At 41.4% G+C, this 24,139-nt stretch overlaps 1 protein-coding gene across 2 annotated transcripts in view; it reads left to right on the plus strand.

Annotated features, from left to right (window-relative positions):
* The window catches only part of cdh5 (cadherin 5), a 106,593-nt gene that overhangs the window by 78,471 nt on the left and 3,983 nt on the right, over positions 1–24,139 (plus strand). For both annotated transcript variants that reach the window (XM_078932293.1, XM_004076947.5), the window contains exons 7-14: positions 2,834–2,938; positions 3,438–3,580; positions 3,653–3,786; positions 5,219–5,328; positions 5,489–5,591; positions 9,998–10,128; positions 10,209–10,323; positions 18,661–18,793. In XM_078932293.1, coding sequence (XP_078788419.1) covers positions 2,834–2,938; positions 3,438–3,580; positions 3,653–3,786; positions 5,219–5,328; positions 5,489–5,591; positions 9,998–10,128; positions 10,209–10,323; positions 18,661–18,793 — 974 coding nt within the window. The remainder of the gene's footprint in view (positions 1–2,833; positions 2,939–3,437; positions 3,581–3,652; positions 3,787–5,218; positions 5,329–5,488; positions 5,592–9,997; positions 10,129–10,208; positions 10,324–18,660; positions 18,794–24,139) is intronic.

Here is a 24,139-nt window from a genome sequence, read left to right on the forward strand (position 1 = left end):
AACTGCTTTGAACGGATATATTTTCAATTAGAAGAAAGCCTTTCTCCGCTTTGTCATGAATAACTCCTTAAAACAAAAACTGACTTCATTTGAAGACACATAAAAGTGTTTTAGGGAATTATCTTCCCCCTACCTGTTCATATGACAAATTTGCCCCGTTTACAAGATGTCAAATTATTATAATAATTGTAACATTACACAAGAATTATCTCAACAGAAAGATGACATAAGAAAGACTCACTGGCAGTTTTCACAGCCACCTAGAAAAATCCCTCAAGCCGTTGTTTGGTATCATATGTAACAGGTGTGGATATTTTTTTTCCTTCAAAAAGAAATCATCTTTAGAAGCTTTTCATTCATCTTCTTCCGTTTATTCCCTTTCGGGGTCACGGGGCTGCCGGAGCCTGTCCTGGATACTTGTGGGAGCACCCAGGTAGGGTCGCCAATCTGTCGCAGGGTTCTTTAGAAGCTGTTTATCACATATCAATGTTTAAAATTAAATGATCAATTAAAAGTCCCACTCCAATCATTTTTTGATCTATTTTCAAAGCCTCCCCAGTGGTCTTTTAATTATGATCATGGTGTTTTTAGCTTGCAAAGAAAATCTGTCCTTTTCTAGGTCATAGTTTCTGCAGAGCAGCAGGTGTTCATTTGAAACTCACCTCTGAGTTGTGGGTGGGACTGTTGGCATGGAGCAAGCCCGCCCCCACTTCCTGTCACCCATCGCCTCTCCCGCTTGCTTACAGCCCCTCACAACCCCAACCTAACATTATCTTTACCATTTTTTGTTCTCACCATAGATGGTGATCTTGTGCACCTGGTCTCTGTATGTGGACTCGTCCCCTGCTCCGATTAGACCAAAGACCGTTGTGTCGTCTGGATACTTAATGATGATGTTGTTGGTATCCGGGGAGTCCTAGGTGTACAGTGAGAAGAGCTTTGGACTAAGGCAGCACCCTTGTGGTGTCCCTGCATGAGGGGAAAAGTCCTAAAATGAAGGGGGATTATTGCAGGATGCTGATGATTTACCTCCATGTGGGAAAAGGCCTTTGTGTGGTTGAATGTTTACGCCTGCTGGATTTTGTGAAACTTTACTTTGTGGATTTTATTTCTAAGGAATTTAGGACATCAGAGAGCTGACCGTGTATTTAGATGAAATGAGTTCTGTACTAACTTGCACTCTTGCTGGCGCTGAATCAAAACAGTCTCCCCCACCCAACTGTACAGTCCCTCTCGCCTTTTCTCACCAGCCGTGTTTAGGTTTAGCGAGTAAGCCGGCTATCGACCACACTGCAGTTAAAGGTCTTATTCTTGCTAAGCTGTTTACAAATACTTTTGATACCATGTCGCTGAGGATCCTTGTTACCAGGAATAATCCAGTTAGTGGAATGTTCCAGTCTACCTGTGGTCTTTAATCCAGAAAACCAGTGCAGTGGAGCAGTGTTCTGCTTTTAACATCACCATAAAACAACCTAAGAAAATGGTGACAGTAACTCTTCTGTATTTTGGGGAAAGACAATCAAAAGAGCTAAAGAAAACACACAGTTTGTCTGTTGATGTGGGGAAAGCTGTCATCTTGGAAATCTGCAGAATGCTTTTATGACGAAAATCAATGTTTAAAGAAATACTTTGAGAAAACCAAAATGTTGTTGGCCCATCAAACTAACCAAGATTTTTTTTTTCTTTGTCTTCAACAACAAAAACCAAAAATTACCTAAATGACCCACCCAGAATCCAAACCAGTGCTTGAGGGAGAAAGGCAGCAGTGGGTAAACATGCATTGGAAGAAGGTTCTAGCTTTGCATGTCTTATGTAGGATTCTAGTCTTTGGTCCCGAATCAAGAGAAGTTTAATTGGTTCCACAGTCCTAAGATTTGGTTTCATGCTTTTTTTAAAACAGTATTTCATGTAAAGTCTGAACTTCTAACTTCATTTTTTGACTTTCTAGTGGCTTCTGCATAAGAACAGACTTAAGGGGCTGTTACACTGATAGTCCACTTGAACAGAAGATTTGCTTGAAGTGAATGCTGGTGCTGTTCAGCAACGGTGTCTATGAACACTGACTATTCAGCATATTAGACCGTGTCACACAGCCACTAAATACATCTTGGACATTGTCCACATATAAATATGTAGGTCTTTCGTGATACATGTCTGAATGGTTTGATTCACTCTCAAGAGTTCAGTGTAAGAAAAGAGCAAACCAATAAGAGAACATTTCTGCACCCAAATCCAAGTCTGCTGCATTGCAAGTGTTGAGGTTTGTTAGATTTTGTGTAAACTAAAAAACACAGTTAAATGCTTGAAATTCATGTCACAGGTAAATGTTTTTATTGTTAAATCTTTATTAAATTTGCTACATTTCTTTCTTCTTCTATTTAAATTAATTTGAGTGGTATTAGAATCTGTGCTCATCTACTAAATTCAACCATTTCGTTAGTGGAGTCTCTAGTTGAAGAACTTTCTCAACTTAACAGGACAAGAAGGAAACAAATCAATGGAGTGTGTTTGGTGACAATTTCCCACACTGCTGTGGTACTGTGTAACCAGAAAATGAACAGACTATGGTGTTATACAACATTTATAGCCTTTTCACACCTGCAATCATCAGTTTGTCCTCAATGGTCCTTAGTGCAATGGATGTCACTGAGGACTGAAATAAGTGGTGCGTTTTTGTCAAAAACCTGAGGTGAAAATGTAATGCATTCCCAGAGAAGACAGTTAAACTCATGAGGATTAATCTGGCAGTGAAAAACTGTAACTTCCATCTGACATGAGAGCAGGGGATTTATACTTTACAACACTGACTTGTCACTCCCTGTGCTCTTTCTAGGCTTTAGACTACGAGAAAACACAGAGATACACTTTCACCGTCCAGGTGAAAGAAGATCTAGAGTTCCCTGCAGACAATCTGAACACTGCAATCACCAGTGCACAGGCAAGTATCTACATGTATGTCATCCTTTATGTGATGAAGTGTCTTTGGGTAAGACACTGAACAGCACATTCCTCCTGGTGGCTGTATGGTTGGCACTAGTGTTTGGCACCAGAGCTGCAATCAGTGTGTGAATGTGTGTGGGTGATTGGAACTGTGACTGTAAAGCGCTTCGGGCCTTTTAACCCTTGTGCTATCTTAGATGACCCCACCCTTGCATTGACGTGTTCTTCCTACCATGACAAAGGTGGATAAAGGTGGAAAGATTTCATGTAATCCATGGACACCAGTGAAGATCACAAATCATTGAAGAAAAAAGGTTCAACACACTGTGTAGTTGGTCTAGATGACCCAACTCCCAATGTTAAAGTGTCTAGGATAGCACAAGGGTTAAGAAGGCAGTAAAGCACTATCCGAAATATAAAAGACCTAAACAGTAGTGCAGATATGCTGTTTGTTATTGCAAAGTCTCCATTTTTTCAAAACAATGTCAAATTTTCAGGTAACTGTGGAGGTGACAGATGTGGACGAGCCGCCTGTTTTCTCAGAGACCGTCTACACCTTTAAGGTGCTGGAAGAACACATTGTGGACCAAATTGGGATAATCAAAGCCAGTGATCCTGACAGAGCCAACAAGAGTATACGGTGTGGTACTGTGCACATACCTGGAACAGTTTGTGTTGCAGCATGGCACTGACGTGTGGTGTCTCGGTTTAGGTACAGCATTGAAGAAGAGGGCTGTCCGATCAGCGTACACCCAATCAAGGGTCAACTGTCCACAGTGAGGAGGCTGGACAGAGAGCTGCAGGCGACACACGTGTTTCATGTTAAAGCGCGGGAGGAGCCAGATGGTGAGGGCTGCATTCCCTTATGCATCCTGTTCGTTTTAAACAATTGGAAACCTTGCCTAGAAAATGGAAACCATATGTTCGTTTTAGCACTGTGGACTCTCAAGAAAGACATTGTTCTCTTGTTTTCTGGGCTTGTCCAAGAACAGGAGTGTCAAACACGAACTGGGTTCTACACATTTATCACTCCGCAGTAACACCTGGCGGATCCTTGTGGGAAGGAGAGCGCAAGCAGGAAAATCACATTAGTGTGTCCTTTTGTTCACTTGCAGCTTTCAAGCAGAACTCTGTATTTTTAGATCAGCGGTGAATGAAATCCAAAGATCTATTTTTGTGGTTCGTCACAATGTTTAAGGAGCACAATGCCCCCCTGAGCCTGACAAGGTCCTGAATGTACATTACTTGTACTTTACTAAATATAGCTTCAACATCTCTGTGCAACAGACAGCACAGAGAAAAGACATTTTCAAAAGGAGCTTTAGAGATAGAAAAATACATGCTTTAGCACCAAAAAAGTGAATGTCAAACACTTGACCACAATCAGTTCAACAGACGACATTTAAATGCCACGACTCATAACAAAGCTAAGCTGTTTGTCTGAGAATAAACTCTAGGAGAGCTTTTGGACATTTGCAAAAAGGCTTAGGAAAAGAAGAAGGTCTAGTTTTGAAAACATATTTTTACAACTTTTTTCTAATTCTACATACAACATCGCATGTTAAAGAAAATACTAAATGGATATTCTAGCACACTCTTTTAACATGCAGGGTTCACACCGGACTGCTGCTACCCGACACTGGTGCAGGTACCTCCAGTTGGAAGAGGTTTGGTGTGAAATGTCAAAGCGGCAAAAATCTCGTGAATCTTTCTCCAGACTTTTTCTTCCACATCTCTATTCTGATATATGAAAGTCATATCATTTTGCACAAACTGCACAAACAGCAGTAATTAATTTCTCCACCATGTTTAATTTTCAAATGGTTGATCCTTCTGTGAATCAAAATGAACACCATTCATATGTCACTACATAACCAGAGTCTCTGATTGGTTCAAATGGTTAAACTTAACTCAACCCACTTTCAATGGACATTTATTTTGTACCCAGAATCCAAAATCAGACTTAAAAACCTGCGTAGCGACATACGACCACAGGAACCCAAATTGCACATATACACACATTTACATAGACTTGCGATTGGAAGCCCGGATTGTACGTAGCATTACCCTTATAGGTGAAACAGAGCTGCCTCAGTATATGCTGAAAGCATGTTCAAGTACGCGCTTTCTCGTATGCGTCATAGGCCCGGTGTGTCCGTAGCTGAAGCATTAGTTTAAACTAGTTTAAAAAGGTTACATGCATAGGCATGTTTTCTTTTATCGTGTTGACCAGAGACAAATTCCTCATTGTCCTTGTTCCTGTGTCTCTCCTCTGAAGGTTTGGAGTCAGTTGTAAGAGTTCACATCGATGTGCAGGACTACAATGATCACGAGCCTGAACTGGACGATGTCGACGCCTTTGTCTGCGAGAACGACACCACCAATACGGTAAAGACTGTTTTTATGGAAAATTCATCTTTTTCTCTTTAGGCTTTCCTGTCTAACATTTTAGTGAATTTGATCGTTTTCTATTAATTCACATTTATATTTCAAGTTTACCACAAAAAGTTTCTTGATGATGTTTTATTTTCTGTTTGGTCTTTTTTAGGTCATTGGAACTTTGAAAGCTAATGACGAAGACGACCAACCAGCTACTTTTACCTTCAGCTTAGCCAGTCCAAGTTCAAACTTCTCCATCAAAGACTTCGGCAGTAAGTTCCTGCTCAGAGCATTTTCTCCCTAAGTTTTTCAGATCAATGACAACAGATCTCACTGGGATTATGGAAGAAAGTCATAGGAAATATTTACAAGGATCCTGGCCTGAACAAAGGAATCCTGGCGTGATCAATTGTGAGGAAAATGAAAGTGAACTGAGGAATGTGGCACACAGATTAATTTCAAAGGGATGCTGCACACAGAGCAGAGGCTTGTTCCAGACAGCAGATTGAACCAACGTGGAACTCAAGTTTAGCAGGACACTCACTCGTCTTCAGATGATGATGAGAAGAGCTGCATCACAGATGATGTGAAAGAACAGTGAGCACTTTCATTTCATTACATGCTGGTTACTGCCATCCATGCTTATCAACAGCTAATTAAAGTGTCTACAGGTTCATGCTGTGAACAAAGCTTCCCTTCTCTTCCTCCTTACTAAGAACAAAAGGTGCTGCGATTGACAGATCAGTGCAGACCATGTCATTATAAAATCTTAATAGGAAATAAAATATCTCCCTTTCATGTAGAAAGGCTTTATAAAATATATTATTTCAAGATTTTAGATTATTTGCAATTTGCTGATAATCGGTAAAACATTCCTGCTGTAAAAAAGTCACCTTTACCATATTTCAATAACTTTAGCTAAACAGTTGATCACTGAAATAAACTCTGTGCAGTTTATTGCTGCTGTTTTAGTTCATGCACAAGGTGCTTATAAAAAGGTGCCGCATGCAGCAGCCAGGGGATCTCTGGATGGAAAATGTCCTGTGACATGCAGAGTTTCACAGTTCCACATTTGAATTCTGTCATATTGTTTTTCAAACAATCTGGAATTTGCATACAACATATAGCGTTAATGATTTTTCTAGTGTTCTCTGTTCTTATAGTCCCACTCCGATCATTTTTTGTTCTATTGCAAAAGTGGTGGTCTTTGAAATATGATTATGGAGCCGTTTTTTGGCGAGAAAAAAAGAAAATCTGTGTCGTTTTCTAGGAAATAATTTATGCAGTTCGACAGAAGTTCATTAGAAATTTACCTTGAGTTGTGGGCGAGACTGTTTGTGTGGAACAACCCCACCCCCACTTCCCGTCAACCATCTGTTTACACTCTCTCCTGCTAGCTTACAGCCCCTGCCTAACATTAGTGGTCCAACATAAATGGCAGCAATATCAGAGCTTTTCAGCCGTGCAGTTTAGATCCAGATTCCAGCTCAGATGAGATAAAAACAAAGAGGTTCATGGATCTGTTTGTCTGACAGTGGATGATCAGAATGGAGCAGAGCAGGAAGCTTGTTGCCCGCCCGGAGGTTTTTCCACAGTTTAAGCTATTTTCGAAGAACATTGTTTTCGTTGGCTATATTTACAATATTTAAAATGAAAAAATCCTAAAAATTCTATTTCAAGCTTATTTTTTTAATATATGTCCACCATCAAGGGAAAAAAGCCACAAGAACATGTTAAAAACACAATTTTTATTGGAGTAGGTTTTTTATGTCTAATTATGCATGTTTATGTTTTATTTATTTTTAATTACTAGAAATGTATTTTCTCTGAAAGACATTTATTTTCAACAAAATCTGCAGATCCTGTTAGATATTTAATGTCAGCTTTTTGTAAAGATAATCTGCTTTAACATTTAAAAACTTCCTTTTAACCTATTTCTTTGGGGTTAATCTATTGAAATCAAAGATATAAAAAAAAACATCCAATCAGAAAAAAGTGGGGGGAAAAAACGCAAAGACAGTTAAGATAAGCACAGAAGAAATCGAACTTGTGAAAGAGTTCACTTATCCGCCCCGGAGCGGTGAAGATCAAGGCCTGTTCAGAGATCTGAGACATCCGTGTCTCACTGAGCTTCATCAAATGATGGAAATGTTTTGAAACGCGGCCAAGGTCAGACGAAACGCACCTGAAATTTAGTCGGAACATTGATGAAAATGAAAAGAAAAAAAAACAACTTACAAGCTCACATCCTTCTTAACCGTCAGATGTACTTCTACCAGCTGTTGGAGTCAAATTTTATACGACTGAAAAGACAAAAGTCAGTGATAAAAGAAAGGTTTAGTTCAAGTTTTGGTATTTTATCCAATCAAAAGTGCACAGAAAGGAAGATGAAAAGAAAAAAAAGAAAGTGTGCGCTCCCTCACAAATGTCTGCTTTCCTTACACCCACAGGGGTTGATATGTTGAGCTAACGGAAAAGGAAAAAGATGAGGTAAAGGTGGGAGAGGAGATGAAAGGAGGCAAGAGCGGGAAATCTGGATTGAGGGAGAAGGGTGATATTAAAGTGGCACCATTAAATGTGGGGATGAGGCACAAAGAGAAAAAGGATGAAGAACACAAACAGGAAGGAAAGAGACTGAGTGGGATTCTTAGTGGGGGAGAGAGGTTCAGGGAACAATTGCCTAAATGAAAAATTCAAAACAAGACGGAGGATGAAAGATGAGAGCCTGGGTTAAAAAGATGACAAGAAAAAGAAAAAAGACAATAGAGGAAAAGAAAAACAGAGACTGTGGTATTAAAGAAGAAATCCCCATAAAGAAGGCAGAAAGGCTGGAAGAAACAAAGCCTTCAGAAGCTCCAAATCCTTCAGTGTGACATTAGAAAAGGTTGAAAATGGAAGGATGAACCAAAAAAGAAGAGGATTTTCAGTGCAGACAGTCTGTGTTTAACTAGACCAGGCCCCTCGTGTGAATTTAACAGGTTTTGGCAAATTAATAAAGAAGAAAGACAATAGTCAAGAGTAAAAAGAGACATTAAAGGAACAAGAACAGTAAAAAAATCTCCTGACATTCAAACAGACAGGCTGGACAAAGACATCAAACAAAGGAAGAGCAGAAAATGGGACAAAGGAGAGCAATGGCATGAAGAGCAGACAGATGTGATTTTATCTTTTATTCAGGCGCTTGCCACCTCAGCCGTTCTCATCTTTCCATCACGTCTCAAACTGACAGATGAACAGTCTTTGAGGCTGACCCGTGCCTTCTGCTGCTCTCTTCCTCATAACTGTTTTCAGGCTCCTCAAGTCTTCCTTTAGATGTTTGTTGTAGACGTCCGTACATTCACCTCTGGATGTTTTCACACACACGTGGTTGGAAACATTTCGGTCTGAGGACTTATGAAGCTTTTGTCTCAAATAAGCAAGAGTTTTGATACAAAATGATCAACTCAGAGGCCATGTGGAAGAGTGTTCACTAGAACACTGCAGTTCAAATCCACAGTCAAGTTCTGCCAGTTGGGACCCAATGATTCCCTTCTTATTCAGCATTAAGGGGTTGAATTGTGTGGTCAAGCAAGTAAATGGTCCCAAGTGGGTTTGTGTCTGGAGCTCACTGCTACACCAGGGGATGGGTCAAATGTGGAGACCAAATTTCACACCCAAGCTGTGTGATAACTAATAGGAAAAAAGCAGGTGAGTGACTTTTCTGCAGTTCTGGCTCAGTTTACCTGCTGGAGTTTCCTGGTACAAAATTGTCCTATAGGTGTGAATACGTATGTGTGCGTCTTTATGGCCCTGGAACAGACAGGCGACCTTCGCTTTATTTGTCTTATAAAGCCAATGCCTATGATAAAGTACATAGCGCTTTACTATGCTTACAAGCATTAACTCTTGTGCTTTCCTAGGCACTTAAACATTGGGAGTTGGATCATCTAGACCCACTAGACAGTGCTCTGAAATCTTTCCACCTTTATCCACTTTTGTCATGGTAGGGAGAACACGTCAATGTAAGGGTGGGGTCATCTAAGATAGCACAAGGGTTAAAGTGCTTCACAGTCACAGTCCCATTCACCCACGTACACATTCACACACCTCTAACAAACCTATAACCACCAGGAGTGATGTACCTCTCCACCACAGCCGGTAATTAGCACGATAATCTTGTTCATCCTGAGGTCCCACAAATGATGGCCGCTTTAAGTGTTTCTGAAATCTGACCTCTGTTGTTCAGAACCAGTCTAAGGTCCAAATGTCAGCAGCTCTCTGCCTGTTTTTCTTCAAACTGAATCTCCAGTTTCTTTGTGTGAGGGGCCTTTCCTGCCATTGTGTTCGCTGAAATTCCTCCACTCCTGGAATTCTGCAGGCTCCGTCCCCCCCAGCGTCTCAGCAGGAAACTTCTGCCTGCCAGGAATTCCTCTAATGGTTCTATTGTTGCTGCTGCTTGTTGGAGAAATGTTGCTTTACTCTTCCACGCATTTTTTTTCACAGCTTTTGTGTCTGTTAAGCCAATTTTGTTGCAACAAAGCATAATGAGGCATAAATCTGAGCATCATCCTAAGTATCTCAAAACTCTGAATTCCCCGTTATAAAACACAAGAGCATATTTTTCTGGTGACTGAAAGAATGGAAGAAGTTTGCAGGAAGGACCTGACAGATGAGCGTGTTTGTGTTTGTGTTTGTGCAGACAGCTCAGCGGTCATCCTGGTGAAGCAGGGACCCTTCAGTGTGGATGACCCCAAAGAATACAGCGTGGATGTGCGAATCAGTGATGGAGGGCAGCCCGTCAAGACCAGCGTCACCAAGCTGGCCATCAAGGTCTGTATGGTTGATTTGAGACCTTGTATAGATCGTGTCTTTCAGCCTTGACCAATGTTTCTCACTTTGACTTGCTTTAGTCCTGCCGCTGTGATGCTGGGAGGATTACTAAGTACTGTAAACCAGGAGCTCGCAGGATGGGAGTCAGTTTTCATGCCCTCATAGCCATTCTGCTCTGCATCATCACCATCCTGGGTAAGTCGCCTTGTTAATCACTTTTTCTGCTGTGTAGCCTCTTCTTCCTTCATTTTTTTAAACTAGAATTCCACTTGTTTACATCTCTTAAAAATCTATTCCGATGAGCATCAATGGAAATGTGGAGAAGTTATTACTGACATCAAACAGAGTTCCAAAAACATCGGACCATTTTCTGAGAGCGTGTCACTGTCATGTGCGGGGGTGGCTTGAGAGCCGGTAGGACCCAGAATGCAGAGGCGGAGGCACACGGTTCAAGGGCAAGGGGTTTAATGCGAACAAACAAAAGGCGCTGCAGAGCAGGATGACAAAAACAAAACAAAACTCACTGTGGCGTGGCGAGGGACAAGAAACGAGGAACATGGCATGACATGAACACCAGACAGGGATAATGGACCAGCACAGGAGGAAGGCAGAGACAAGACTTATATACAGACAGGGCAGACAAGACACAGGTGAACACGATCAGGACAGATGGGGACCAAAGGAAGTAAAACTCAAGAAACAAGACAAGACAGGAAACCTTTCAAAATAAAACAGGAAACAGAACCAAACAAGACAGGACAAGAACTAAAGCGAAACACAAGACACAACAAACTGAAACCATGACAGTCACAGTAGAAAAACACTGAAACATCTTAAAGATCTCATCTCTTTTTTGCCAAAAAGGCACTTGAATAAGCTTGCAAATACATTCCCCATAATGACAGAGTCTCATAAAACGGCATACAGGCTAAAAAACTGCATGGTGGCGCAGTGGTTAGCGCTCTTGCCTCACAGCAAGAAGGCCCCCGTTTCAAGTCCCGGCTGGGGGACATGAAAAACACATCAATGGGGGACCTTTCTGTGTGGAGTTTGCATGTTCTCCCCGTGCATGTGTGGGTTTTCTCCGGGATCTCCGGCTTCCTCCCACCGTCCAAAAACATGCTTCATAGGTTGATTGGCAACTCTAAATTGTCCATAGGTGTGAGTGTGAGAGTGTATGGATGTGTGATTGAGGATATTCTACCCTGCGACAGACTGGCGACCTGTCCAGGGCATCCCTTGCCTACGCCCAAGTGGCCGGGATAGGCTCCGGCAACCCCGTGACCCCGAAAGGGAATAAACGGTTAAGAAGATGAATGAATGAATCTTAAAGAGGTGGGGCTTCCACATGAGTCTGCTGCTCATGACTGTGTTACAGAGCTTCTCACAAAATCCACCGTGAACAGGATCTTTTCCACAGTGATTCAGGATCTTCCGCCCTGTTCATGTTTGACATCAATAATATACTGAAATAGGTTTGATCATACTTTTTACAATAGTAGAAATCTTACCTTAAATCTTATTTTAAAAAGTATTTAGATGTGGAATTTTAAATAACAAACAAAAAAATGAATTTAATTTCAACGGAAAGCTCATTTTCATTCATAGAAGCAAAAGTTTCTGTAGCTTATCTTCAGATTTTTCTGAACAAACAATTTTAACTTTTGAAATCCCTTTTTTAATCCAATTTAAAGCAAATATATGAAACGTTATCTAGATTATTAAGGTTTTCACACCTTTTTCTAGATGTCAAAGGAAACTTCACAGTTTGAAACATTTTTTTGACAGTTTTAAAAGTGAAAGTTGCTTTTTACCTAAGCAGATTTGACCATTTTAGAAACACTTTTCGGTTACAGTTATAAACAACCTCTACTCTTTAAAATTCCACTTCAGTCATCCTGTGATCTATTTTCAGTGTTCCCAGTGGTCTTTTAATTATGATTCTGACATTTTTAGACAAACAAAAAAAAAAACTTTTCTAGGACATAGTTTCTGCAGAGCTGCAGGAGTTCATTAGAAAATCCCCTCTGAGTTGTAGATAATTATCTCTCTATATATATATCCTCCATCATGCATGAGAAAATGCCAAGAACGTGTTAAAAACTCAATATTAATTGGAGCGAGTCTTTGACAAGATCTTTAATTGATGTGCTAATGTGACTCCACCCACATTGTTGCCCAATCCCTATTGACTGATTGTGATAAATGTAAAAAAAGCCGGAGATTGTTAGTAGTTTCTTGTTGTCTTGCAGATAAAATATTAGATTGACAGCTTGTTGTCTTTTCTGCCCAATTATGAAATGTTTCCGCTCTGCAGAAAGCTGCTTCTAATCTTTTGGCACGGCTGTTTTTTTTCTGTATCCTCTTGAATAAAAGAGTGAACCTGTCTCTTTCTCAGGGTGCGGTCTGTTGGCTTTAGAGCAGCTCGGGACACTGAAGCCTGATTTTGCTGAAGAAACTCTTAAGAAGTTGGTTTTGTCAACTTATAAAAGTAGCATCAGAGCTGCAATAGAACATGTGGGCTTTGCTGTGATTCAGATTTATGATTTGCGGGGAACTGTCTCCACTCCTGGTGTTGTTGGTTTTATGAATAATGCAGAGGCGGATGTAGAAATAATGCCTGTGGTTGTGAGCTCAATATTCTCTTTGATACCTTCACCCTTTTCTCCTTTTTCTTTTTTTCTTTTTTTTGGTGGGGGAAAAAGAGACACATGTCATGTTGGATCAGAGCAGCACCAGAGAAAGTTGGTAGAACATGAGGGATCCAAGATGAAGGAGATGGAAGGAGGGACGTGGAAAAATAGATTTACCCCGGCGCAGATACAGGAAGTGAAGAGGCATGAAGGGGGGAAATGAGCGACATACAGATTGAAGAAGGTTAAACAGGAGACAAGATGAAGAGGAGAATTGTGGGAAAGCAGCAGATAAATAGCGGTGGTAATGAGGAGTTTATCAGCTCTTTAAATGTCGGCTGCTTATCAAACGCCAGCAAACACTCAACCTATCAACCCCTAATACACTCCTTCACTATCGTTCCTTCGGCCTTTCATTTCCCTTTATTCCTTTTTTTTCTTTCCTTCTTCTCTTTTCCCTTAAGGGTCTCTCTGTCTCACCCTCCATCTCCCCCTGTCTTTATCAAACACCCCAAAGCAGGCTGGATTAACTATTTAATGCACTTGTCATTATCAGTCAGAGCCCAAAGTGATTTAGCTTTCCATTCTCTGGCACATTTTCTCACATGAAATCAGGTTTGCCAAAAAAAAAAAAAAAAAAATGTTCTCAGTGGTCTTCAAAAAAGAAAGAACTTTCCTTTTCTCCCCTTCTCTCTTCCTTTAGGTCTGATATCTCCAGAGCTTGTTAAACTGCAGAGCATGTGTTGTAAAAAATTAATCTGTTAGTTTCCCATGAAAACTTAAATTAGTCCCCTTCCAGATCAGCTAAAAAGCATGGCTAATGCTGGGCGTCCACTGAGACGAACAAGAGCCCGAGCTCCGGGCCTAATCTGGACGCACATATACCCTTCCTCTCCTCATCTGTCCTGATTTCCTCTTCCCTTCGCCTTCTACTCGTCTTCCAATTAGCACTTCATACAATCTTTTTCTTGAGTTTTTCCCCCCCTCTCTAACCCAAACCATTTCCTTGAGACATAGGCAAAAATAAATAACTTAACTTCACATTTTCTCTTTAAAAAACGCGGCTCACATGGCATAATGTGATCAAAAATTCATCACGTGTGTTTTCCTTTAGTCATGCTGTTTGTGCCACTGACAGAATAAAACAGAAGAAAAGGTCCACAATTAAATACAGAGGTGAGCAAATTACTGAAACTGGAACTGACAAGTTCTACATATTGTGAGACAGAAAGAGCACAAAAAAATGCAAGAAAAAATACAGAATTTTAGACATGTATTAATGTTAGGAGATACATAAGCTAACTGCACAATGACTACCTGAAAAAAAGGAAAATAAAACATTAACTATCATGAAAGTCTAGATGATTTAAAGAAAAATCAAGACAAATTGTTTGACTTTGTTATGAAAATTATTGTGGAGGATCTGATTTGATTTATTTCAAGCATTAAAAATAATTAAACACGGTATGCGTTCGTGAACACTATCTGTTTTGTGTGCATGTTGACATGTGGACATTTTTGCGGCTAGCAGGTGTGTTGATAATATTTGAGTGTGTGTGAACAGGCCCCGCCCTTTTTGTACTACATTTGAACCGTACCGTAACGATAAACAACCAGTAGACCTGTCTGCTCTATGCTGCTTCATGGTCTTACCCCCCTTCCCCTCCTATTATCACCCTCCTACCCCCCCCCTCTCTCTAACATCCCTCTCTCTTCTTCCCCTCTTTCCTTTTCCGTCCGGTCCAACACCAAAGATTTTCAAACATGATTGAAATTAATAAATTTTGGCCTCAATTACAAAAGGGGTTTATTCAGACATACCTCTGGTTTGTCTGAAGATGAATAACCCCTCTTGTTAAAATAAAATATGTCCAACACAAGAGGCCCTCAGCTCTCATCTGTTTGCCTAGCTGTTGGACAGGACAAGTTAAAAAAAAAAAAAAAAAAAAAAAAAAAATAATTAAACACTGCAATTAAAAAAGACAAAACACAGATACATCCAACCCAGCGCAGATCTAAAGTAATAAAATGAACAAATGATAGAAGATGATGCCATCTTCTTGACAGTGCAGAGAAATTAAGTTGTAAAAGTGGACTTGTTTGCAATGAAGCAGTACACTCCTGCGTCACACAAGATTCATTAAATATACTGATTATCAATTGAAGTCAAGTGGAGTTTGATTTGTTGCTTAGGAGAGAGTAGGAAGAAGCAAACTTGGCCATGTCACAGATACTCTGATACAAGCTTTAAAAGCCTAATGGCACAAAGTTTATCTTCAGCTTTTTGTGTTCAGATCAGATCCAGTTACCGCTTCAGTCCTCTGCATGAAGAACCCAATGCAAACAATTCTGATTTTAAGCAAAAGATTCAAGATTCAAAGGGTTTATTGTCATATGCACAGTAAGAAACGGGTTTCCCTGCACAATGAAATTCTTACTTTGCTGTCTGCTCTGAATGCCCAAAAAGTATACAGGAAACTGAAAATTCACACAAAACATATGCAGAAAAACACAAAACGTCATGCAAATTCTAAATGTGCAAAAAGTAGCAAGCCTAAACTTTTCTGTGCGAACTTTAACAGACTTGTTTGTGCTGTAAAAACTATTACAGAGAATTATTTTAAAAATATATTTATGTGAAAATATGTTATATTCCATTCCTTCTAAATGAAAAACCTTTTCTTTCTACACAGTCCAAAGATTACAAATACATTCCACCCAAATGAAAAATTGTGTTTTTGTCATCTTGATTTCAAAAATCCTATTCTTCTTCATCTCCTTGACTGAGAAGAATCTCTCTCCAAAAATGAATGTTTTTAGACTTTTTATTTTTCCGGTCTATGTCAAGGCGGCACAGTGGTGTCTTAGTTAGCGCTCTTGCTGGTTCCAATCCTAGCTGGGACCTTTCTGTGTGGAGTTTGCATGTTCTCCTCACGCATGTATGGGTTTTCTCCAGACCCTCCGGAGAAAACGGTGCGAGGATTTGTTCCCACAGCCCAAAAAAACATGCTTCATAGAATAATTGGTGTGTCTCTAAATCATCCCTAGGTGAGTGTAAAATATTGTTCTAAATTAAGAATGTGGTCATTTAACCAACAAGTCCAAATGTGAACACGAGAATACTTTTGTGGTTGTATTTGACCACTAAAGTATAATTGACAGGTGGTTTTCCCACAATGCAATTGACCATAAACCATAAAAATAAAGAACTGTCCCTATGGCCCTAGCCAACAAGTGGATGCCATACACCATATTTCTTGAGGTTTACGGTTAAACGGTAAATGTTAAATGGCAAAGCCCCAGGGCCTGACGGCTTTCCTGCTGATTTAACGAGAATTTTGGGAACAGCTGACACCAACGTTTTATAAAACACTGACATTCATCAAGGAAAGCCAATCACTACCACCTAACATGAACTCAGCCAACACAATCCAGACAAATATCCCATAAGTCCTTCAAGCTATTGGCCCGTTTCTTTAATCAATGCAGACATATTTGCAAAGCACTAGCACAGAGTCAACAAAATGGGTTGCAGAGCATTTGAGCATCAGCACAGATGAAAGCTTCTGGTCAGAAATTTGTCTTAAACACCTTCAAACTGACAAAAAGTCCAAATTTGCAGCTAAGCCAATTCAAAACTCCTCACAGGATTTACTACACTGGACAGACGATGTCCAAGATGGGTCTCAGTAACTCAGACATTTGTGAGCACTGTGACAGTAATCTACCCGACAGTTACATCCAGGCATTGTGGTTCTGCACACCTGTCCAGGCTCTCTGGCAGCATGTATGTGCCGATCTATCAATCTGGCTTAAGGTTTCAATCACGGCTTCACCGTCACTTTGTGTGCTTGGTGACATGAGTGCCATCGATGTAGAAGGAGGATTAGTATCTATCATTTTCATAACTCTTTGTATACCTGTCCCCGTCTTATCCTCTTCCTCATATAATCTCTTGTAAGGGTGATGGGGGCGGAGGGGGGTTTCAGTCTGTGATGCACTTTGGGGGGAGGAGCTACTTGGCAGTGGTCCCTCTGCCATGGTTGCCGTATGGAATAGGCTAGTGAGTATTGATGCTTGTTCTGGGAAATTTCCAGTGAGGGAACGTGACTTTGGAATTGTAGATATGATTGATTTATTGATTTATTTCAAGCATTGTAGTCAAAGCAAGAAAGAATTTACACATATTTATCAAACTCATTACAGAAATTTGGACATCCAAAATGGGAAATCCCCCGCATATTGCACCAAGTAGAGGAGTAGTGAAGGGAAATCGGACACAAACTGAACTTTAAAAAAACAAAAACTTCACACTTTCTATTCATTTCATAAATTTAGCCCAAATTGTGTTTTGTAACATTGTTTGTAACAGATGATATCAAGCTCCACTGGTTTGGTTTAATTTAAACTTTTGCTTCAATCATGAAATGAGATGTATGTTTGATCGTTTATCAGTTTCAAACTTTGCTCTTTGAGACTTTTGACACATTTTCAGTTCAGCTCAATTAAAAAAAAAGTCAGTTTGACTCCTTCTGTGTTAATTAGCTTAGTCTGTGAAGTCTCCCATTGTTTCCTTTCAGTCTTTATTCTCACACTTCCTTCTTCTCGTTTGACCTCCCCTGACCTCCGTTCCTCTGTCTGGCTGCTGTTTATCCTGCATTGGCTCGGTACAGTTCTCGTGTTTTTTTTAAGTCACCTTGTTTTCCTCTGCGTATTTCAACTTCCCTGCTTTTGTTTGTTCCTTCCTGCTTCTTCTCGACCCAGGTTGAGGAAGGTCATTACAAGCTACCATGATTGCAGAAACAGACTTTGTCTTTTTTATGAATTCTCTTCTTGTTCTCACAGTGCTGAGATTTTCTAAGTTCAATTGCTGCGTTGGTTTTCTGTCCAAGCACATTATTCAAACCATAGGAGACAGTGGTGAACCATCCCATAAAAACGGAAACTGTGGTTTGGAAAGCATCAAAATGATCCAAATTGGACATAACATTAATGTTTGATGCAACCAGAGAGAAATCCACAGAAGAGCTCACACCTAAAGAGGGGGCGTCACAAAACCCAAAAGATACAGACGGAGGAAATGACAACCACTGATTAGTGTCAGAGCAAAAGCTGCGTCTGGAAAATAACATCCAATATGAAAAAATCTAAGTCAGAATTCACACATAAAGAATTAAATCCTTTTAAATCAAACTGTATAAGATTTCATTTAACAAATAGAGCAGATCAAGAAATTAATGTGATTGATAATGTTTAGAGAAAGGGATTTCTCTTCCTAACGCCTAACAGCAAAAACTAAACTTGTGTGGTTTTCCATTAAAAACATGGTATGGTTTTTTTTTTTTGAGAAATTAAAATGTTGCATTTTTTTCCTATAATTCATACACTTTTGCATAATTCTCATCAGTACACACAAAAATCTTTCTACAAATGATAAACGTAATCCTTTTTTGTAAATAATAATGAAAAACTGAAAGATCAATTGTGGTTTAGTTTTACTATCACATTAATACATCCATGTAACAAAAATATATTTATCTTTGTGTTTTCTTGAGCATTTTTATCCCTTCCATTTCGAAATGTTCTCATTTGAGCCTTCAGCGTCTCACTCAGGGAGGTCTTCTTATGAAAGTTTCCATCCAAACACTAAAGAACTTCCAGAAAACCAAATGTTGGGGAGGTTTCATTCAGGTCAGATGACTGACTTTTCCAAATGGAGATGTTCTCTCATCACCTCCTTTTATCTCTAGGGCAAGTTCAAAAGGTTAACTTGATAGTAGAGTCCCTGATTCATTTTTCCTTTAGGAGGTAAAACATAACAAACCATTTTTTAGTGAACATGCCATAAAAATGAGGAAAAAATTGTGTCATGATGTTTTTTCACCTTTGCTCTATTTAGTCATAGTGATCCTGTTTGCGGTGAGGAAACGCTACCAGAAGGATTCTCTGGCCAGCATGAAGAACAGCGGGGAGATACACGAGCAGCTGGTCACGTACGACGAGGAAGGAGGAGGAGAGATGGACACCAACGGGTACCATTTACCTGTTATTATTCAAACCAGATTTGTGTTTTATACTGGAAAAAGTTTCCTTTAAAATTGAGCAAACGCCATTTGACTTTGTGTATGTCGGCACTATAGGGCGCACTGGGTTGTAAGGCGCACCATTAATAAATAGTCTATTTGACACATCAAGCGAGACAAATCTGTCCATCAGTCACTTAGACTTCAGAACTGTGTTCACACGAACTCTAGTTCTTGGAAAGTCGTGTAAAGGAGCTGTTGGTGAGTTGCTCCCTAACTTGAGACCTCAAAGGACTGAAAACTTAGGCGTTGGTAGTCCCCAATCTCCTCAGATCGTCCAGCCGGAACAATGATGGGACCTCAATCGATGCACACACATGCCACTCTTATTTAAGGAGTTGTTCATATCATTCATAGTTTATTTTCACGGACGCATGAATGTAAAAATGAAGGGGAAGAGGGAAGAATGGTAAATCCAGCTGCAGATAAGATGGCAGAGAGAAAATATTATGGGATGGTTGGCGTTAAAAGGGCACAGAAACAATCGAAGTAGTAAACTACAATCTAAAACAGATACACATGTGAACAACCCATGTTTGCGTTACACTTTTAACTCCCAACCTTGTTTACAACACACACACAAAAAACACACTGTGCAACAATGTCACACAATAGCAGCATTAGCCTAATTTTAATAACACACAAACTTGTTTGCATCTTGTAAAAAATATATATATATTTTGACAGAGCACTATATTCCTCTCAGAATTACCCAAAAAAGGACACACAAGAATTAATCTATTGATAAGACGCTCTGTCAGTTTCGGAAAAATAAAGATTTAAGTGCACCTTGTATTGTGGAAAATGTGATATATATAAAAAACACTGTGCTTTCATTTAGTAAAACATGTCCTAGTTGTTTCTTTTAAAAAAAATCTCTGTTTCATTCACACCTGTGAACTGCATGTATTGTGTGCAACATTGATTTGAATTATTATAATGAAAGGCTCCGGCAGCCCCATGACCCCGAAAGGGAAAAATGGATTAGAAGATGAATAAATGAATGAATTAATTTGATGATTTTGCCTATTCATGGATGTTAGTGAACATGTATAAATAAATAGATCGTAAATACGCATGTGGGGCTCACTGAGGGCCACACAAAAACCAAGAGAGGGAACACACTTTATAACACCACTTTTTATTTTTTGTCACCTGGAAGAATAAACACTGGTCTTTCACCAGCATTTTATCTTTCCGTTGGCATTTTTACTTTTTGCCTGGTACAGTTTGTGACTTTTTTCTTCTTCGTTTTGAGAAAATTCCTTCACTTGCGTTCTCAACCCACTATACAGCAAAATCTTTAATGTTAATGTGTCGATTTCACCAATGTTAAATATTTTGAGTTGATAAGTCTTGATTTTAGTGTTGTTTTGAGCACATCCAGTGTTAAAACAGCATTGGGGTTAGGGTTGGTACGGGGCAGGGGGGGTTGACGGGTCGGGGTCTCCGCTGAGGCCATCGGCGGTTTCCCCGGCCGGTTGGCTGCCTCGGTCCCGTCGAGGCCTGACCAGAGCTCTTCTAGGGCCGGCGTTTGGGGGTGGGGGCCTGGGCTTGCTCCGGGGGGGGCCGGCGCTTTCTGGCTCCCCTCTCTCTGTGTGGGGGTGGTGGTGCTGGGCCTGGGGTGTCTGCGCCTCCGGGGGTGGGGCCCCGGGGCTGGGTGGGCCTGGCCCCCTTGCTGGGGGGGGGGGGGGGGGGGGGCGGGGGACAGCTGTTTGACCACCGGGGGACAGTCTATCATCTGTCCCCAACTTACCCCCTTCCTCATATAACCTCATAATAGGGTGAGGGGGTGGGGGGCTTAGCCTGCGATGAGCCTTGGGGGGGGGGTTTACTAGGCAGTGACCCCCCTCCTGTGGTTGCCGTATGGAGTGGGCCCCCCCTCTTTCGGTTTTATTTGCACCTTAGACATGTAGGGCCCTTGGTAGGGGGGGTGCTTGGACATCACTGCCAGCAAGCAGCGGATGTCCTCCTAGCACCCTACCCGCCAATTTTAACCGCACCTTAGACATTTAGGGCCCCTTGGTGGGGAGGGTGAGGGGACGTCACTGTGAGTAATCAGGAGACGTCCCCTTAGTGCCCTACCCGCCAATTTTAACCGCACCCCCCTTAGTACACACACCCCTCCCCCCTCAATATATACATCCCAACATAAACACACACACATGCACACACACACTCTCTCAAACACACATACACGCACACACATTTTGCAAGGAAGGTGGGACCTAGGACCTTCTGTCCCCTGCCTCTTCCCTGGTGGGGGGTACGGGCCCCTTTGCAACGGCGGCTGTGTCCCCGGGGTGCTGGCCTCCTGGGCCCGGCGGTGCTCTCTCCGCGCGGTGGGGGGGTTCACATTACATCTGAGCCGGGGGTGTTCGTGTCCCTGGGGGGTGGGTTCTGGTCCTTGCTCCTGAGTGCTGGGCCCCGCCAAATTTCCAACTGTGGCCGAGCCTGGTCGGGCCATATTTACAACACCCCTTGTGGGCCCTCTTTTTTCCCCGGGGTTCCCCCCTTCTGGGCGGGGGCGGCGGGCCCCTGCCTCGCTCCTCCCTGGACCAACCGTGGGCCGGGCGGGTGGCTGCCTGGAGTGCGGAGTGGGTCTCCCTTGGGGGGTCCTGGCTCGTACCTGGGGTTGGGGCGGGGGGATGCCCGGAACTCCTGGGTGGTGGTGGGGTGCTCGTCTGGGGCTGTGGGCGTCCTTCTCCGGTGGGGCCCTGCGTTGGGTTCTCCCGGCGCGGCGGGGGGGCTGCTCTCCTGGTTGGGCTGGGGCGGCGCCCTCTTTCCCTCCGTGCCTCCCTGCTCTCTGGCTCTGGGGGCCTTGCGGCGGCCCTGCTGGCCCTGGCCTGGGTGGCGGGCTTGGTCGCCCGGGCGGCGGTTGTTCCCTGCCGGTTCCCGTGTGGCGTTGGGGGGATTCCGGCTGCCGCTGCTGGTGCGGTGGGGGTCTTGGGGTGGGGATGGCTGGGCACTCTCCCTCCTTCTTTTCACGTTCCACCATCCATTTTAGAAGAACATAAACACTCACCTGAGCACAGGTGTTAGCTCAACAGACTGAATGACTGAAATATTTCACACTAGTTGGTTTTAAGGCATAAGTATGCGTGTGAACACTATCTGTTTTGTGTACATGTCGACAGGTGGACATTTTTGCAACTAACAGGTGTGTTTATAACATTTGAGTGTGTGTGTGGACAGGCTCCGCCCTTTTTTTTTGTTTTTTTTTTCATTTGAACCTTACCATAATGATTAACAACCAGTAAACTTGCTGCTTTATGCTGCTTCATGGTCTTATCCCCCTTCCCCTCCTATTATCACCCCCTACCCCCCCTCTCTCTAACGTCCCTCTCTCTTCTTCCCCTCTTTCCTTTTCCGTCCGGTCCAACACCAAAGATTTTCAGACATGTTTGAAATTAATAAAGTTTGGCCTCAATTACAAAAGGGGTTTATTCAGACATACCTCTGGTTTGTCTGAAGATTAATAACCCCTCTTGTTAAAGTAAAATATGTCCAACCCAAGAGGCCCTCAGCTCTCATCTGTCTGCCTAGCTGTTGGACAGGACAAGTTAGAAAAAAAAAAAAAAAAACAGCATTGGGGGCGGAGCTTTGTGCTGCAATGGCTTACAGAGTTATTTCAAAATCTGTTGGCGTTTTTTCTCGGAGAGCGGAGGAGAAAAGTCCGTCTGCCCCATTCGTTCCAAAAGGGTAAGCACGAAAACATATTTATTCACTTTTAAAAACATAAAGGATGTTTGTAATGTGATGGACATCAGTTTGCTTAGATTTATTGCTCTTAATGTGAAGTAATGCACTATTTCCTTTAGCTTTGCCGTTTAGTGTTACATGGCCTTACACGACTGCAACGAAAATCACATTTTTTGGTGTTTTTAACATATTCTTATAGCCTTTTTCTGATAAAGGTGGAAATATATATAAAATAATGTATTACTGGTATTTAACACTGTGTTTCTTAGTATACCTTTATTCAAATCGTATTAGATAAAATGCGCCATTATAAACAACTCAAATTTGTGATGCAGCAACTAAAATGGGCGAGTGTCCCTGCTGTGCCCCCTCCGATGCATCCACCTGCAGACAAATAGATCCATCACGTCTGATGAACTCCTGCCGCTTAGTAGAAGCTTTGTCCTTAAACGACACAGGTTTATTTTTTTTAATCAAACTAAAAATTGACGAAATCATAATTAAAAGACCACTGAGAGCACTTTTACAATAGATCAAAATATAGTTGGAGTGGGATTTTAAACATCCGAATCAAACTGGGGTTTGAGGGCGTACTCTTTCTGAAAACAGGTGTGAACAAATCAAAAGCACATTTTTAAATTGAAAGGGATTTTAGCATTGATAAGAGAAAATATGTTGGGGAGGAGGAGGAGGACGAAGATGAAAATGATGGGAGGAAAAGGACGAAGATGAATAAGATGCGGAGGAGGAGGATGAAGATGAATGTTGGATGCTTGATAGGAGCGCACAGGGTGGGGGGTTAGTGGAATAAAATGTTTTGAGACAAAAAAAAACATACACTGAGTAGTTTTATGAGCTTTTTGCTATTACTACTTATTTATTACAAAACACAAATGTTGCGCTAGCGGGATTCTGCTTAAGTGTTTGTGCATGTGCCTCAATGAAATAGAAAATCCCTTCAGACACCTTTTTGATGAAGCAATACTGTAGTTTCGTGGAAGAAAGCTAGAAAAAGTTGACTTTGCACAATACACATTTTTAAGGTGTTACTGATGTGAACTGTGTTCATCAAAGAAAGATGTTTATCTATGCCTAAACATCCCTAAGAGCAATTTAAGGAGGAAGATGTTCTTCTTGAACTGATAGAAAGCATTCCTGACCTGTGTCTGACTGTTCTTGACAGCATATCAGATAGTAACTTTTACCATGAAATCTTTGTACATCACTAATTATCAACAGCTCTTGTACACATTTTTACATGTTTTTCTTTTTCTCTCCTTTAGACGTTCAAGTCCATTCATCCTCACTGAAGACCAGTCAGTCACGCTTAGCCCTTGTGCTATCGTATGGGGTCCAGATGACCCCACCCTTACATTGACATGTTCTCCCTACCATGACAAAGGTGGATAAAGGTGGAAAGATTCCATGTAATCCATGGACACCAGTGAAGATCACAAACCATTAAAGAAGAAAGGTTCAGCACACGGTCTTAGTGGGTCTAGATGACCCAACTCCCAATGTTAAAGTGCCTAGGATAGCACAAGGGTTACAGTGACTGACTTCCTTAGAGAGCTAGGGATTCCCAATGTCAGA

This window comes from Oryzias latipes, chromosome 15 (genome assembly GCF_053564925.1).
Source record: "Oryzias latipes strain Hd-rR chromosome 15, Olatipes_Hd-rR_3.1".
Lineage (NCBI taxonomy): Eukaryota > Metazoa > Chordata > Actinopteri > Beloniformes > Adrianichthyidae > Oryzias > Oryzias latipes.